This window comes from Phymastichus coffea, unplaced genomic scaffold (genome assembly GCF_024137745.1).
Source record: "Phymastichus coffea isolate CEN01 unplaced genomic scaffold, Cenicafe_Pcof_1.1 PCOF00137, whole genome shotgun sequence".
Lineage (NCBI taxonomy): Eukaryota > Metazoa > Arthropoda > Insecta > Hymenoptera > Eulophidae > Phymastichus > Phymastichus coffea.
In genome coordinates this window covers 424,406-442,701 of record NW_026706948.1, presented here as the reverse complement: position 1 = coordinate 442,701, position 18,296 = coordinate 424,406, and the positions used below count along the sequence as shown (strand labels likewise).

The 18,296-nt window shown below is 51.9% G+C and overlaps 1 protein-coding gene across 1 annotated transcript; it reads right to left on the bottom strand.

Annotated features, from left to right (window-relative positions):
• Positions 1-369: 369 nt before the first annotated feature.
• LOC131671867 (homeotic protein empty spiracles-like) lies at positions 370-18,089 on the bottom strand. The gene is made up of 3 exons (XM_058948644.1): positions 16,589-18,089; positions 10,008-10,180; positions 370-1,587 (listed from the first exon to the last, which is right to left on the bottom strand). The coding sequence occupies exons 1-3, from the start codon at positions 17,628-17,630 to the stop codon at positions 1,321-1,323; spliced, it is 1,482 nt and encodes a 493-aa protein (XP_058804627.1). The 5' UTR covers positions 17,631-18,089; the 3' UTR covers positions 370-1,320.
• Positions 18,090-18,296: the final 207 nt, after the last annotated feature.

The following is an 18,296-nucleotide window of genomic DNA, read 5'->3' as shown; positions in this document are numbered from 1 at the left end:
CTCTCGTCGATCGCCATCGCCAGCTGATCAGAATTGTGGCTCCCGCTGAAATTTACAACGAGCGCTTCGCTCGGGCGTTTGTATCGAGTGCAGCGTGTCGCACGATAACATCTCGCCAATGTTTCAATCGCTGCTCTCGGTAGCTCCTATATTTTTTGAGTATTCCTTTCACTTTCTCTCTGCAATTAATACAATTCAGCAGCTGAGAGTCGAACGTGTCGCGGTCGTGTTGTAAATGCTTTCGAAATTGAATTGATTGCACGGTATGCAGTGGACGAATCGATGGGGGAGCGCAAGGAAGGGGTTGGATGGAACAAATCAATCGCCAAGACACAAGAGTTTCATGGAGATGAGATATAATTTATTTGTTTCGCTATAATGTCGCTAGAACACGAACTAAAATCTTTTGTTGATCGTCTTACGGATCTACGCCTCGAGTGCGTCGAGTGGAATCACATTTCGATATTTACACACTATTTACACGCGCGAATACAGGTCCGATGGTGCGGCCGCGCCGCGAAACCGAGATGTCGCATTACATCATGATAATTAATTGTATTCAATGTCGATTTCGCGCCGAGCATCGAACGCTATACATATATAATAATATATATAATATGGACTTGGCTCTAAATAATTTAAGTAACTCGTGAATCGCGTTATTGTTGTGACATCGATTGTTAAAAAGAAATACTGCTGCTCGCTGTACGCAACAACAACGCCGGGCTTACGAAGGTAAATACAGGTTTTAGTATACAACACTGGGCTTCGGAGAGGAGAAATAATAATAATAATAATAATAATAATAATAAAACGTTTGGCACTGTGCTCGCGCTTTCGTTCGCTAGTATGGCAGTCTGGATTTCGTGAGATACGCACGCGATTCACCGTAGGCTCCGCTGCGGCTATATGTACAAATCGAATTAGCCGTCCTCTCGCTCGTATTGCTGGCACAGTCAGGCGTCGATCGCTCTTCACTGAGAAATCCACGATACGGCGCGTCGAAGGGACAAAAGAGAGAGAGGGAGAGAGAGAGAGAGAGAGAGAGAGAGAGAGAGAGAGAGAGAGAGAGACAGGGGGGAGGAAGAGAGGATTGGGGAACTCTGTACATTGTCGGTTGCATTGTCGTCGATTTGAAGGAACTTGGCGGCGGCGAAGGAGTCGCCGCTCCGAAGAGAAGAGGAAAAGCAGCTGGGAAATAGACGCGAAGCTTCCGCTGCTGCTAGATACGTATCAGCGTATCCGCCGCATAGAAGAGTCGACGTAGAGTGACTGCTGGTGCCCGTGGATAAAAGTCTAGTCCAGGCACAGGACATCCAGCTACGCCTCCGAGCCGCTGGAACAGTCCTCGGGGTCGATCGGCTCGTCGTCCTCGTCGTGCTCGTGATAATCGGCCGTCTCCTGCTGCCACTTGCTCACGTGATGCGTGTTCTTGTTGCTCGCCCCGTTGCCGTTGTTATTTGAGTTGGAGTTGCCACCGCTGGCACTGTCTCTGCCACCTCCGCTAGACTGCTGTTGGGCTTTCGCCTCTTCCTCCTGCTGCATCCGCTTGTGCTTCGTCCGTCGGTTCTGGAACCAGACTTTCACCTATAACACACACAACCAGATAGTCTTTCTTTAGTCACTTTGATCTCGAGTACTTTTTACGTATAGATTAACAACGATCTATAGCGGCCTACTGATTCGCAATATCGCAAGAGACGAACGAGAAAATAGAGCGGCTGCAAGAGCAGGCAGAGCGACGGTCATAAACGACTATATTTCACGTCGTGCAAAAACAAAAGAAGAGAGAAAGAGAAATACACGGGCTCACTTGACGAGAAATTGATGGAAAGTTGCACAGAGCGCGAGGCAAATGCGAAAGAGGGGCGTTTTATTTTTCTCTTCATCTCGTTGTCATCCCCCCGCGGACGTGTCATCGATCGTGCAAGCGAGCACGCGCACCGAATTAGAGCTCTTGTTAAATTAAGTGGCAACTAGTTTAGAACTCGCCCCCTCTTTCTGCCGACTGAAAGGGCGACCCAAGTTTTCCATCGAAAAAGCCTGTTGAATGAAGCGAACGATAGACCGGGGGGGGGGGGGGAGAAAAAAAGAGAAAACGATGGAGAGTCGCAAGCTAGAGCATGGCTCCAACTTAGCATAATGGCACCCCCCCGAGCGAGCATTATCGTATCATAGCAGCGGAAAGAGGAGGGGGCAGGTTGTGCGTGTGCCAGCCAATCGCGCCACTTAGCTGACGATTAACTCGAGCAAATAGAACCGATTACTCGCGTGCGCTCTTTCTCTCTCCCGTGGCCCTCTTGCGCCATTTGGTAATCGCACCCCTGGCGCAGCGAAGAAGGGAGAGAAACGGCAGCTCGGTCGGTCGCTCTCGTCGCCATGGCGACGCGCTTTGGATTGGCGCGCGTGGATTCTGCGATCGAATGCCACCCCAGAGACGCGGACACACCCCGGGACGGGCAGGCAGGCAGGCAGGCAGGCAGGCAGGCAAGCCGCCCCGACGGCCCGAATTTTTGTCGACGAGCGATAAGTACCATCGGCTCGAGCGGCTTTTAGCTTGCGTCAACCGTGCTCTCGAGAGGAATCACATTTTCCTTCCATTCTCAGCGACGGCGTGCAGTGGGATGTGCACGCGAGCCCCTTTCAAAACTCATCTTGCGAGGCGAGCGAAGCCGAAGAGAGCGTTGAAAGCGATCGCGGCGAGTCTGCTGCTGTAAATATGGCGCGCCGAGCAAGTTTATCGCTTGTGGCCGCGCCTCGGAGAGATACAATTACGAATGATGATTTAGGTGGGCATAATTGGCGGAAAAGAACGTACGGCGATGGGTATCGAGGTAATTACGGATTAATAAACAATTAGGAGCGATCGGCGCGAGGCGGACTTTCGGACAGACTGTCCGAAAGTGGCAGCGGATCGAGTGCTCTGAATACGGTGTCATCGCGTATCGGCTTCTGCGCTTAATCGAATGCCGCGAACAAACAGAGCCAACGAGTTATCGGCACGTAGAGATCCATTAAAAACGTCCGCTCGGCTTCTTCCCATGGACCATTCGCGTCGTTCTGCGCAGTTCGTTGAACCGCGCAGTATTCCGTAGGCTATACGGCAAGAAAAAGAGGCAGACGAGGCGCCTTATTACCGGGTAATTTCGTGCGATCCGCGCGAGAGTGTTATAGGCGCGCGCGGCTGAGTTTTTGTTGCGCTGTTGGGCCATCGACGCGGCGTGGAAAAGCGCGCGAGGAAACCTTTGCACACTTATCGACTGCAAATAAAAGCCCCTGGCCTCGGGGCCAGATATATATAATGGTGCCTCGTCTCTCGGCGAGTCGCGCTGCAGATGGCCAGTTTTAACCGATATTATCGCTGCCAGAGGGCATCGCCACTATCCCAGAAACAAACAGTTTTTAGCTTTTTAGCGCTCCGGCGCGCCAGCGGCAGCGACGCCTCGCGGTACGCAATCCACTTCTGAATGCAGCCCGCGCGCGTCGCCTCTCCTCCGCGCGCTCCGTATCGCAAAAGGCGACTGCCTGTCAGCGCCGTTCAATTATCGTACGTACGAGTACGTGGCGCGGCCAGCGTCGGATACGTGCTCGCGCAGCGCTCGCGCGATATCCGTAGGCTCGATCTCTCACCGCTGCGGCGCGCGACACCCGGAAACTGACCTCGGCTCCTCTGCCTCGCCCACCCTGATCGATCGGGCGACTCCGCGTTCACACCTGCCCGTCGCGCAACATCCCTCTCGTGCCAGGAACGACTTCGCCGAGCGCGCCGCACGCTCGCGCACGCAGCCCAGCTAATTAGCGATTAGAGACGGATAAAGGCTCGCTATCGATCTGCGAGCGCGCGCCTAGCCACATTTTCAAACTCGTTCTCTGAGTTCTCTCCGTGGGGCCATTTTCCTAAAAAAACTATTTTCCTTGATCCACGTGCATTCAAGACCGACAATCGGGCTGCCTGTAGACTGTCCGCTACCTTGCGGCTAAGCATTTGCTCATTAAGCCCTCGCTCGACACGAATAACAAGCAAGATTTTTTTTCATTGTCGCAGACGAGCCGTCGGTATTCGTATGCCATCATCGTGCAAAGCCCATTCGTTGTAAAAACATATCCTCTATCGATGATCCAACTGGACAATTGTTCGACGGGATGAAAAAAAACTGATGTATCGAGGTGCGTAAAAAGAAAAAGCAAACATGCTGGCAAAATAAAGAGAGAGAAAGAGTAGAAAAAGTGCGATCGTATGGGCGCGTTATTTTTGCCGGGTGTAGCTATACGTCACATACGTACGTACACAGCTCTTCGGAAAATACGTGGCTTAATCCCCTCGTTGCGCGCCGGTCACGCTCGATACATTATTTTTAATCCCTTTCGCGATCGAAGCGCTAAATAAACCGGCACTGTATTATTTTTCAATCCCTTCGGCGCGCCATGCACAGCGGCGCGTCCATTTCACCGTCTGTTGGTCATCTACTCGCGCGAATGTGTACACGTTTCTCTCTCTCTCTCTCTTTTTGATCATGCTCGCCGCATATTATGTTGTGTCCAATCGTTTTCCTAGCACGAATAGTCAGCTTAAACATTTAGAACAAACATGTTGTCTTGCATACATTACTGTTGCAAATGTCGATTCACACAAAGGAGAAAGTTATTTTAGGATATAAAGACGCACTTAATACTTTTTCATTCGAACATTTACAAGATATGCGTTAAATTTTATTCATAAAATTGACAGTCGTAAAAACAGTAGGGGAAGAATTTGAAAAAGTTGGAGTGTGCGCGTACGTGTGATTTCGAAGGCGAGCGTGGAAAGGAAATCTAATTGAGATCGCGCGTCGCGTACATGCTTTGACGGTTCACGGACGTAATTCGATGGTCGAACGTTGCTACGTCGAACATTTACGCCGCGCGATTCTCGTTCCAAAAAGCGTGCCTATAAACAAAGAAAAACCGACGGCAACGACGTATCGACGGTAAATAGAATTGATAAGCGTGATGCCAGCGACAGCGCCGCACTGGGACTCATCGCGCTAGAGAAAGAGCCTTAATGGCGAGGAGTAGGTTTGCATATTACGCAGACTGCGCGCGGTTCCCTCGCGGGCAGCGCAGCCGGTGCGGCGCAAAAAGCGTCGACTCGTCGCGTCTCATTTGCATAATTGTCGCAACAACACGCTGACGTGCGTGTAATTGATTGATTTGCCGTCTTTCATACGCTGACCGATGACTCGCTTAATCACGCGGACGCTAATAACTGTGTTTCCGCAAAACGAATGCCTTCCGTGCGACGAAATTAATGTCCGAACGCACACTCGAATGGCCGGAGCTTATTCGCCCAAAAGACCGACCAGTTTCATTTGTCGTCCGATTTCTTTGGTTTTTTGTCGGTAGCCGCTCGGCTTTATAGTTATCATCACTATCGTATTATCGTAATCGTTATCGTTACTGTTATTGCCGCCTCGTTATTTCCGTTTATTATTGCGTCCGGACTTTCCTGCTTTTACGCTCTGAGCACTGGCGTTAACCTTAATTCATCGCGATTCGGATACAGCTCTCACTCGCCGTCCGTAAACTTGCAGAACATTATATTTCACCGTGGATTATCCTGTCCGCGTGAATAGTCTCGTGAAATTACCGTCATATGGAAATGTCTGAAATTAACTATCGGTCGATTCTGCTTTTCAAAAAAAAATGTGTATTATGTAACTCGGGCTATAGGCTATCGAATATTTGAGTCTCACGGCGAGCGAATAATAGAGTCATTGAAATTTGAGAGCTACGCGTGTAGGAATACGTGATTGTGAAATGACTTTCTCTTTTATATCGAGGAAAAACCAAGTTGGCTACGTCTACATAGCTTCCGAGCCAAGTCGCGACGAGGAATTGATGTTTGCGCGAGCTGCGACTGTCAATGTCGGCGCGACAATTCAACGATACAATCAAGCGCCGCGCAACGACAATTCCCAGCTTTATTAGATTTTTATGCAAATGTACCCGCAATTTTCGAAGGCGATTGCGCGTATATATATTTTACAAGCCGACGCTGTCGGACTGTTGTGGATCGTAGCTTGCGAGCGATATTTACTGAAACAGTCGTAAAGCTGCGAAGCTGAATTCATGAATGTCCAAGCAGAAAAGAAGAAAAAAAAATACGAATGTTTTATTAAATAGCCTATAAAAGTATCGGTTATGTCTCAATAAATAGACTGCCGACCATTTCGAGATCCTTCCAGTCCCGTGCGAGTCGTCGATTTGCCATCCTCGTTAATAACGTCATTTGCAAGATAATGGCTAGTCGATGATAATGAGGTGTCGCATCGCAATCAATCGGTCGAAGAACGGGAACAATAGAGCTCGACCCATCAATTTCGCATATATAGATGAGAGCGCGTGGTCAAGGTAAGGTATACCAAGACGAAGGATTCTTTCTGCGGACCGCGAGAACGCGAGGGGAGAGAGAGAGAGAGAGAGAGAGAGAGAGAGAGAGAGAGAGAGAGATAAGAAAGGATTAAGAGCGGCTGATTTACACGCGTCTCTCTCAGTTACCTACACGCAAGCGCGCACGCGGCGGCCGATCGCCGTGGGGATTTAACTGGTCGCCGCTGCGCGCGCGCACATGTATCTACGTGTGTGTGTGTGTGCACGCGAAAGTTATACATACATCTGATAGCTACGATCGATCGACTCTCACTCGCTAACCAGTCTCAGATGTACTAATTAGGGGAGGCTCGTTTTTCCCGAATGCGAATCGCTAATTATCCGACGAAAAAACAGTCCGAAGCTACACGCATGCCTGCAGCTCGCTTGCACTTTAGCTTGATTTACACTCGGCAGAGCCGCGGGAGCTTGCCAGCTCTCTCCAGTCTCTAACTGTCGTCGAGCCTATACACGCTCCTTTCGACACTTAACATTGTTACATACTAATGCTACGTCGAGGCACTTTCCTAACACTCCCGACTGCTTCTTATACTTCGCGTTCGAGTTCGATGTGAACTGCATCAATAGCTAATTATTTCGTGCGTGCAAAAACTTTGGATTTCCGGCTTTTCGACAATTTCTCACCAACGGATTCGAGAGAGGCATGAAATCAATCGACAATTGCATCGCTTCGTACATAAATAAACAAAGTGAAAATGCAAACGCTCCAAGCAAGCTATTCATGAATGCACAAAAAAAGCCCAGGCAACGCGCTGTTCCCTTGAATCTCAATCAGCCCGCACGGAGGAGAGGCTATTAAAAAAGACGTAACTCGCTAATATATTCGCAGTCAGTTGTGAGCGCCACGAAAAAAAAAAAGAAAAAAAAGAAAGAAAGAAAAAACAAGACGCAAGTTTTTACAAAAGAAGAGCAACGCGCATTATACTCACCCACGATCGAGCACACAGACACTAAATTAACAAAGTTTCTCGCGCGTGTAAACTTGTTAAACGCACATAAAAACGTTGTTGTTGTTGTTTTTCTTATTCTTCGCGCGCAGATTTATCACCCAGCGACGCGTACGGCAGACCTCGCGCGAATACGCGAGAAACCAAGGAAATCGGTAAATTTTATGCGCCTGGGCTTTTGTGCGAGAGCGCGCGGAGCATTTAAATCACAAAAGTCAATTTTTACGAGAGAGAGAGAGAGAGAGAGTAAAGCAAAAGGCACGAAAAAAGAGGAAAGAAAAACGAGAGTAAGCGCCTCGCTGGTTCGAGCTCTCACATGCAAAGTGGAGAGGCCTCGTTACACGCCCTTCGGACACGAGGATCACTCTTTTGAGCATAGCTGCTTATCTTATCGTGCGACTACCATTCCGAACGATCACCCATCTATTTTCGTTTGCGCGGCCTTTCTTTTCGGTATCGCACGCTCTGTCGCTTCCTTGTTTTTACAGCTTCTGTCCCTCGCAACACACACACACACACACACACACACACACACACACACGTCAGATAAACAAATTATCTCAATCCCCTTACCGACCTCGCTACTCGTCCGTCTCTAATCGCGTGACAAGTTCTTTGAAAATGCTTTAATCGCGATAATTTGTTGATGCTTCCTCGTTTTCTAAGGATGTATAATTGCTGCATTGTGTTTTGCAGAGAAAAAAAGTCAGATGGCTTTTTCGGAACGATCGTCGCGCGGTTGCAACAGAGGAAGCCGTAAAAGCGGCTAGCAGTTGGAAAAACCAAGTGTAAACGATGCATAAAAATTAAAAATCCACACGGTAAAAACTGGCGTAATATTTAAACGTCGCCTTTAGCACCGAGGTGTTTTTTTTTTCAAGTTCCATAGCCCGGCGAGAACAATTAATAAAGCTGCACACAAACTCTATACTGCGTGCGGTGCAGCATATATAGCCACGAAAAAAGCAGCATATACACAAAGCCTCGTTAAGCCACGTATTACGCATACACACGGAGAGGCCCGAGGCTAATTACCCGACGATTAGCCGCGCGTAATTACAAAGCCAGTCGCGCGCTCACGAGGGCGCGTATGTGTGCGCGCCTGTATCGAGGAGCCGAATCTCGTGAGATGACGTTGCGTGTTCTTTTTCCGCGACGGAAAGTAAGTTGTAAAATAAGTTGAGCACGGATTTTCCGTTAGAAGGTTGTCGTCGTCGCTGACGCGCGATCAGAACGCCCACGCCTACGGGATTCACACTGTTGATGCAATTAACCGCGCACACGCGTACCGATGACAGATCGGGCAATAAATTTCACCGAGAGAGAGAGAGAGAGAGAGAGAGAGAGAGAGAGAAAGTAATTTGAATAAGAACATTGAAGGGGCAAGGAACCGCCGAGGAAGTACACGCGAGTGCGTGAGCTCGCGTGACATTGTTATTATGGACTATAATTATGCAATGTATAAGGAGCGGATAAGTGACTGCAATAAGACGCCGCCGCTACTCGACATTTTATAAACTGTGAAGATTGTTCGCGCGGCGGTAAACGCGAGTGGATAACTAGGCGCGAGCGTTGGATATGTTAACCGTGGAGTATGAATACCGCGAAGCACGTTGTTGCGCTCGATAAAAAAATGATTGAGTTGCAGAGTGCATCGGTCGAGCGACGGAGCAGCGAGAGAGGAAAACGGCGAATATGAAGAAAACGGCGTGCGAGCGGGCGTATAACGCGCGAAACGCTGCGAGCACGACCGAGAGTGCGAACGCGCGAAAAATTATAAGGTTCCTCGTGGACGGGGCGCGAGGCGCGCGCGCTCGCCTTTTTTGCCCCATAAGCAGTCTTATTAGGTGTTTACGAGCGTTTTGTCGTCCCGTCCACGTAGCCGCGCGCACGGCCGTGCGCGCAGCGAAAAATTCCCGGATGAAGAAATTAAGTCTTTGGCGAGGGCCGGCGCGGCGAGCGCGCGAGGCCGATTACCCGTAATCGTCGTGAGAGCGATATTCCGAGCTGCCGAGGGCGACTTTCGTTTAATGGATTTTTAACGACGGCGCGCTTTTCTTTTTAATTGTTTTCGCGATCGCCGTCGCTTTTACGCGCTCGCGCGAGAGGCTCATCGGAATTCGATCAAGGCGCGCGCAGCCGAAGATTAATTTCGATGCGGACGGCAAGTGGGGTATCGCGATGTCGCAGTTCCGCGCCCATGGGCGTCCGACGTGGCGTCAATCACGCGGTGCACGCTCGATGCCCAATTAAAGAGCCAGAGCAGCGACGAACGGCGCGCAACGCCGCAGCTGCCTCTGCTCCCGTTTTGCGAGTTTCGTTCTAATGGCCGACGCCTATCGCCGGCGCAGCGGCTCTGCCTGCCTGCCTGCCTGCCTGTCCCTCGGTCCGACGCCTTATCTAGGTGCAGCTGCTGCCGCTACCGGCTATGCAAGCGCGCGCGACTGTGTAAACCTAGCTCTCGAGGTCTATTCTGCCGACGTTGTTTGAGCTTAATCTTCGGTCGTCAAACGAATCTCGCACGAATTGTCTGGTTCGGTGATGAGTAGCCCCCCCCCCCTCTGGCCACCCCTCTAGAAAGCCGCAGGCAGATAAAGCGTGAAAGACTGCAAGTCGGAGGAGAGCTCTCACCTGAGTTTCGGACAGCGAGAGTGCCTGAGCCAATTGCTTCCTCTCGGCCCCAATGACGTAGTGATTCTTCTCGAAGGCATGCTCCAGCTTCAACAGCTGAGACGGGCTAAACGCCGTTCTTATTCTCTTTGGCTTGCGGAAGGGCTGTAGCAGGAAGCCAGGTATGTCTGGTCCTGAAAAAAAACCAGTGAATGCCGGTAGAGTTTAGTGCTCGCTCGTAGCCAAGCTCTTCTCCGTGGGTTCGCGTGTGAAATCATGCTCCGCGGACAAATGCACGCCAGATCGGACGCATTAGCCCAGTTGAATGATTACGCAACGAGATTGGCCGAGAGAGCGAGACGGCGTGCGCGTACGCGTACCGCATACCGACAAAGTTCATCAATCTTTTTTATAATTCCAGCGCGCGCGGACTAATGATCTCGAAAATATTGAATAATGCTGTAGCGCCCGTACGGCATCAGGCAGCTCGTTAATTTTATCACTGGCTTTGTTGGCTTTCGCAACTCCGAGATTGTCCGATGCTCGTGTAGATACAGATTTACATAAGTATACGTATGTATATATTTGAAAGTCGTCGAGCTGCCATTTCATAATTTACGATCAGCTTGCAGACTCACTTGTCCAAGCTAATCATCGGAGAGTTAATTAATATCGCGCGCTCTTGTTTCCCAACGCGTGAGACTGCGCCGTGTAAGCAGAAAAGGACGCGCGCTGCTTCGGAAAGCTCGCGCGCGGTAGCGGACTCCAAAGTGCGCGCTCAATTACAAGGCACACGGCGCATCAGCGGCGCTCAAAGTGCAAAGATAAGCCCCGCAGGGAGGAGGAGGAGGAGGAGGAGGAGGCTCCTGGTTCCAAGGTAATTGCGTATTCAGCCGCGGCGCGCGGCGAGAAAGCTCACCAAGATTACGGCGCGCGCTTAACGCCGCAGCGGAAGTCGTTGGGCTGCCGGAAAGACGTAAAAACCATGCCGATAAAAGCCATCGGCTGGCACGCTCTCGCGCTCCCGAAACAACCTCTTGCCGATCGCTCGTGAACAAACCGAGCTCGATCCTCGAGATTTATGATAATTGTTGCCGGAGAGTAATACAGCGAATCGGCCAGACTTTATTTGCTATACGACTGACCTCGCCAGATTCGCTAGCTTCGGAGCACGCGAGAGAGAGAGAGAAAGTGATGAAGATTTATTTCTTGGCCGAGGCACACGCTGAGACTCGCGCGGCAGGAAAAGCCATTTGTTCTCCTTCTATTTTCAAGTGATGTTTACTCGGCAATTTAGCCTGCGAATCGCGCCTGAATACGTTCGCACTTTCGGGCGGCACTCCGTATAGTTTGTCATCGCGGGCACTTCCATTTAGGGATGCCTCGAACGAGCGGTTGCCCGCAAGTAGTTGCGCGCGCAAGATCGAGCTTTGATAAGCGACGCCGCGAAATTACGAATTAACGCGCCCGGCAAAGCGTGCGATTACCGATATCGATAATGAAATCCTCCATAATATTAATAACCATATCGCGCTCGGATCGGCAAATTGTATCTTTCATCGCGCGGCGAGTTCTCGCGTCGGCGAGCAGCTGAAAAATCCAGGTGAAAACTCGGGCTAGACGTAGCTGCGAAAGCAAAATGGAAGAGTCGGGATATAAATCAAGCGCGCGCGCAAATTGCGAATAATTGGCAAGGTATTAGACGGATTTCGAAGCTTGTGAAGCGAGTCGTTAGAGATACAGAGCCCCGAAGGAAAGTTTTCTCGTTTAGCCTTTACTTTTTGCGCTCTCGAAAGAGAGAGAGAGAGAGAGAAGAGAAGAGCCGAGCAAGGAGAAGAGGAGGCCCGAGGCGTGCTCTCGCGCGCATATAATTACGCGTACGCGTATAGCCAGGCTGCATTATCCCTGCATGCTAATACGCGCGCGTGCGTGTGTGTAAGTGACGGCCTCGTTTCGCGAACGCGTCAGATGCGATTGAAATTGTTGGCCTTTTTTTGTTTGTTCCCGAGCTCATATTGAATTCTCTATTATTGCCAGAGAGAGAGAGCCTCGCGGCAGCGCACCTCATTTGTATCGCTGATGAATTCGTCGAGCCATTAAGCGCGCGTAGGATGCTAACGGTTTTTCACGCGCAAGAGGCTAATTTGATTGCTGGCGCTGCGTTTAAAATATTTCAGCGCGATTATCGGTCTACGCATCCTCGGCCGATTGCTGTGCAAACATGATTTTACGCGCGTAAAACGAAGCGAAGAGCGCGCAACGCGCAAATTATTTTCTGCCGGCTGGCTTTTTACGAGCGCGAAAGGAGCTCTTTTCAAATGACGAAAATTGCGCCGCCGAAATATGCAAAAATCCATGTATTCCAGGTGCGGCAGCAAGAAAAATTGTTATTGGCATTGTCTTCGGAGGCACGGCGCACACGCGGCCCAACCGAGCGCACCGCGCTGCGAGCGTTTATCTGCGCGGGGCAATCTCTTAATGACTTACTCTTGTATTCCAGCGAGCGTTTCAGTTTCCTCTCTGTCTGCGCTCGGAAAGCTCGAGACAGGTTGGAAGCAGGCCGCGCTACCGTTTTACGAGCGCGAGCGCGCGCCCACGCGGCGCGGCAAGCTCGGTCCCCGAATTATGCGTTCCTCGCGAGAGCGAGCTTGTCAAATTGTGTTGCGCGCGATCGAGGCTCTCGGGAATGTGCCCGGGGAGATGCCCGGAATGTGCCGCGATGCGCCCCGGAGATTTCGCCGCTTTTATTGGCCCAAGCTCGTAAAAGTTGCTCGACAAAAATGCGCCTCGCCTAATTAGCCAAGCCGAATTCTTCTGGTCAAAGCTACGGGACGATGGCTTTCATTTTTCTGTCAATTACCAAGCTGGTTATTAGCCGCGCGCCACCGTTCATTTTTCCCGCTCCATACACTGTTTCAACGTGCTCGACGCGTTCGCGTCCGTTGCACGTGGGAATGTGTGGCAACGGTGCGTATATTAGTACATCATGCGAATAACCAATGAAACGCGCGTGCAAGATTTATCCGCTTCTCACCGCTCGCTATCTCTCGTATTTATCGTACACCAATCATAGTAGCAATTACAAGCGCATTAATTTACAAATGCGCGCAATAATCGAGCATTTAATTGCCTCCTAATGAATGATTTGTCCATTAATAACTCACAATTCACCATTTTTTCCGACTCTCGTTAGAATCGAGAGAGTCTTTCGTCGTTATACGACGATCAGCGTGACAGAGAGAAAAAAGAACATTGTAACGCATCAAGGATAAAACGCGTGTAAAAAGTCCAACAACCGTATATATATATATATATATATATATATATATATATATATATATATATATATATATAGAGAGAGAGAGAGAGAGAGAGAGAGAGAGAGAGAGAGAGAGAGAGAGAAGGAGAAATGGGGAGTCTAACCTATTGACGCGCGATACATTAAATGCAGTTTATCCCGTGATTTACATAATTATATTAATTTGCAGTTTGCATTAATAGCGCTGTAAATTGTCGACTCGTTTCGAAATGTATGCAGCGCGGCTTCGTTCGCCAATTTATGCGTGTCATCGTCATCAATATACACCATGCGCCTATAACCGTTAGAATCAATAAATAACTCTGCTTCTTTTCTGAAAGCAATATCTAATAAATAATAAATCCTGCCTATCAATCACACTAGCGAAAGTTCAACATTCATTATTTTATTGAGGTTTTTTAAACTCTATTATACGAACGATTATATTATCGAACAATTGAATCAATCAATCTGCGATGTATTAAAATGACATTTCCCAATCTAGCAGTCTAGAATCTCGAGCACGTTGGCTGATCAATTATGCGTTATCGACGCAACGCGCTTTTTGCTCCGATGTTCATAAAAATGTTGCCATTATCGCGCAAACCTAATCTAATAGAGGTTGCGCGCATTCCAGGCGCTGTATACATTTACGTGTTTCCGCATTAAAAAAAAAGGAAAGAAAGAAAGAGAGAAGAGAAAAGAAACGACTTTGCACGTCATAAAAGCGATACGAACTGGTGTAAATGAGACCTTGAGTAAAACTGAAAGAAGAACAAGAACAAGGCGAGGCCCCAGAAGCACGTTCCGTCATTGTTCGCCTGACGCGCACTCGACTTAATCTTTGGCGCGGACTGATTGGCTTTCGGCTCAATCAGCGCGTTAATGAGTCCAGCTCGAATGTAATGACGGAACGAAAGGCCGGCGATCGGCCGATACGCGCGCCGATGTCGGAGGGCCGGAGCTTCGGATGCGAGTGTGAAATTCAGTAACGCGCGTAAACAAAGAATTCGGTGGCGCAAGTGCGCGGAGGGGCCATTGCGCAAGCTTTCGTAATCGGAATTTCGTAAGAACTGCCGCTAGCCCGTATTTTATCGCGACAGCGCGCGCGCCAGCCTTAATACGTACACAGCGCACGGGCTCGCGCGTACAGTCGCGAGCGCGGCTCGAGGCGAGAGGAAGCGACGTTATAATTGAACGTGTCCCTCTATCGCGCCCGCGACTCCAAAGTACAGATCTTGCCTTCGGCCGCGACGAGCGACACGTCATGGAGAAGGCCACTGCAAGCGCGAGTGCATCAGCCGATGATCTCCGACGCTACTCGCGCGGCGCGAGATTTATCGCTCGCTGCTTTATTGGCGACGGATGTGGGTTATTATTTTCGTAAATCACTTTAACGAGCCGCTCAATGCAACACCACGTCTGCGCGATTAGCGCACGCGTATAAACGCCTTTTATTTATTCTTTGTTTTATGAAGCTCAAAGTGGCTTGGCTGCGAGCGAGCGAGCCTTGCAACCGCCTAATGAGTTATTTAATGCACTTGGCAAAGGCAAACATTTGAATTATTGCTCGGCTGTGAATCATTCTAAGGCTCCTTATTGACTGTTGGCGCGATTTTTCCCAATTCAACGTTGAACGTTTAAATTGCTCACACTTGACCTCGTTTCATATACTTCTGATGTTTATATAGTTGCACGAGTCGAAGCTAATTGGCCGCGCGCGAGCGCGCTGATTGGAAGCGAAGTACGCGCAATTTGCTCTGCTGGCGATTGTAGAAGAATTACTTTCTGGTGAAGTAATGCCGCGCGCAACTGCGCTTGCGAGCCTGTGCGTACGTATCGTTATGGAAGAGGCGTGAAAAGAGGATGTACGAAGGGTTGACTTGTTACAGCGAATCATAAATTGTTCAACGTCGTAAGTAAAGACATTAAAGTAATGACAATTGATAGTTTCGCTTTACAACCGCACGCGCCTCAGACGCGGAGAACGTTCTAATTACTTGCGCGGAGCTGCCCGAGCTGAAATAGCTTGGAAATGAGAGTACGACTTATTTATCGCCGTGGAATAGAGTATTCATACATTATTAATTTTCACATTTTTCCGAGCGTACTGCACGAATTACATAAGGGTGTTTTTCTCCAGCGCTCGCCGACGACGAGTCAGAGGCCGTCAAACCAAAAGTCCCACGTATTTACAAAAGATCGCTCGAGGAGGCCACCTGAGCGCAACAAAACCCGCGCGAGGCACTCTGCCGATTGTCAACGCGCAAAATAGAGACGTGCTACAATGGGGCAAAAAAGGTCGGAGAATGAGAGACACCCGAACCAATCCCCCATACAACGCTGACTTTCTCACTCCTCGGCAGTTTTCTGTGCTGCTGCTGCTGCTGCCGCTGCTGCTGCTGCTGCTGCTGCTGCCGCTGCTGCTGCTGCTGCTGCTGCTGCCGCAGCTGACGGTAGCTCTGCCAAGCCGGGGCGTATCGAGTGTCTTGCCGACGAAGAAGAATACCACGAGGGAAAAAAAAAAGAAATACGCCTCGCCGAGAGAGTCCACGCGGGAAAAGACGTCCCGCGGCGATGCTCCGCCGGACACAAGCGGCACCTTAATAATGCAGCCGATTAAAGGATTTTTTGCTCTCCACTGTATCTTCGAGCGCCCGATTTTTCAGCGGCCTTCGCTTCCTTTTTTTCTAGTTTTATAGCCCCCATTCCAACGCCTCTCGACTGCCACTCAATTCAACTTTGAAATCCGATCGTTGTTAGTCCCGCATTTCGACTTTTCTTCACAAGCTCGCGCGATCGTTCAAAGGGCTTTTTTTGGACGACACCAGGCCAACGCGCGCCATTCAATAAAATCTCATCCAACGAATCGAAACGAACGAGCATTGTTTCAGTCAAATGAAAGCCAACCAAAGGAAAAATTGCGGAAACAAAGGAAAAGTCCGAGAGGGGCTTTTGTGGTCATCAAACGAAGCGAGTCAGCCGTTTCCGCGCTCTGCAGCCACTCGCGCGCGATACTGCCCGGCCTCGCCCCGGCACCATGAGATGGCGAGCGAGAGCTCGATTTTTCCGACGGGACCAGTTCCGTCGCGCTCTCGCACACACGCGCGCTCCCCAATCGGAACGCCATCGCACGAGCACTGTTCCGTCCGACAGCAAGTGCACTGATTGATTCGGCTAATCGTTCCAAAGCAGCGCCAGTTGGCCAGAAAACAGAGTGAACGTGCGATCGAAATTTCCACGAGCAGACGACGGTCGGCATCGGAGGCAGACAAGCGAAAGAAAAGTCCGAGGAGCGACCTACCTCCGGGAAACCGCTGTGGAAAGATGCGGCCGTGCCGGGACAGCAGCCAGGGGTAGAGCGGGTAACTGTCTCTGGGCGGCTGGTGCGGGTGAGGAGGCGGATGGGGCCCGGTCGGGCCGCCTGCGTGCGGGTAGGGTCCATGCGGGGGCCCGTGGTGCGCCTGCAGCGCCACGGCGAGGTTAGCCGCCTGGAAGTGCTGAGCCGCGGCGATGTTGGCCGCCAGGGCCAGCTGCTGCGAGTGGTACTCGCTCTGGGCCTGGGGCCCGCTGGCCGCGTGGGCCGCGGCCGGCAGGCCGTAAAGGCTCTTGAGCTGCTCGGCGGCGACGGCGGCCGCGGCCGCCGACGCGGCTCCCGGCGGAGGGCCCAGGTAGTTGGGACTGGGCCTGACGACCCCCGGGGGTGGCTGGGGGTGCTGCTGACCGGAGGGGGGCGGCGCCACCGGCGACTCGCTGCCCCGCCTCGGCGGACTCGGCGACTCGTTCGGCGACGAGCCGCCGCTGTGACTGCGATTCGTCAGCGAGCGCGCACTGTAATCCAGACTCGGCCGCGGCGCCGGCTGCCGGTGGTTGATCCTGTGGTGGTGCTGCTGTTGCTGCTGATGGTTGGCCTGGTGCTGGCCGTGATGCGACGGCGTTCGCCGCGAGTTGGGGTACGACTCGACGGAGGAACTTCTGGAGTGCGGCCTGTCGGACTCCTCGGAGTGGCCGCCGGGCGAGCGCGCGCCCCCGCTGCCGAGTCGCACGCGAGTCCTCGGCGGCGAGGAGGAGCCGCCCTCGATGTGGTGGTGGTGGTGGTGCTGCTGCTGCTGCTGCTGCTGCTGGTGGAGGTGGTGGTGCTGGTGGTGGTCCGAGGGCGGCGAGGCGAGGTCGGCGTCGCGCTCGATGTCCATGCGCGTCTCGGCGAGCCGCGTGGAGGGCGGCGCCGGCTCATTGTCCTCGGCGTTGTTGCGGCCGCGACCGCCGCCGACGATCGAGTCAATGCTGAAGCCGATCTTCGGCTTGGAGGGCACCGGCACTATTGGCGTCGGAGCGAGCGGCATCATCGTACGCGGCGACTCCACGCCCAAGACTGCACCTCCGATCTTGAGGATCACTTTGAAGGCTGCTCGCTCGCACCACTGCGTGTATACCTCGGCGAGTGGGCGATTCGATCAAGTCCGCGCTGACAGCTCAGCAGCTCCACATTGTCCCGGCGACAGTCGCGGAGGACGAGGACCGAGAGCAGCCGCCCAGTCAACACTGCTCGGCGCTCGCTCGCTGCCGCTCGCTCGGAACCGTGGCGGCAAGCTCGTGCGAAGAGCCGACGCCTCTGAGCATCGCTGTGAAGGTCAGCTGGCCGCGCGCACTGATAAGCTTAGCACTCCCGGAGCGGATATCGATCGGCGAAACGGCCCCGCCGCGTCACTGCGCACTCGCGGCTGCTGCTCTGCGCTCTCTGGCTGAACGAGACTCGCGCGAGCACTCGAGCTGCTGCTGCTGCTGCTGCTGCTGCTGCGGCTGCGGCTGGCACGGAGGCTTGCTGGTGTTTGAGAGAGGAAATTACCGGCTAAACGCCGCTCGCCCGGCGGCTCTCGCGCGCCGACAGAGTGGGGGAGTCGAGCCTACGCCCCCCACCACCGCCGACGGCCGCGCGAGCCGCGGGCTCGGCCGGCGCCCGCGGGGGCCTGGCTTCGCGGGGGCGGGCCGCGGCCGCGACTCGGGGCGTGGCC

What these genes read in the sequence shown, in the direction of transcription:
- LOC131671867 (XM_058948644.1), bottom strand. Translation starts at nt 17,630, where the DNA reads ATGATGCCGCTCGCTCCGACGCCAATAGTGCCGGTGCCCTCCAAGCCG. An exon ending in TCCACAGCGGTTTCCCGGAG is followed by an intron (nt 10,181 to 16,588) that starts GTAGGTCGCTCC and finishes GTTTTTTTTCAG; the next exon opens with GACCAGACATACCTGGCTTC. An exon ending in TCTCGCTGTCCGAAACTCAG is followed by an intron (nt 1,588 to 10,007) that starts GTGAGAGCTCTC and finishes TGTGTGTTATAG; the next exon opens with GTGAAAGTCTGGTTCCAGAA.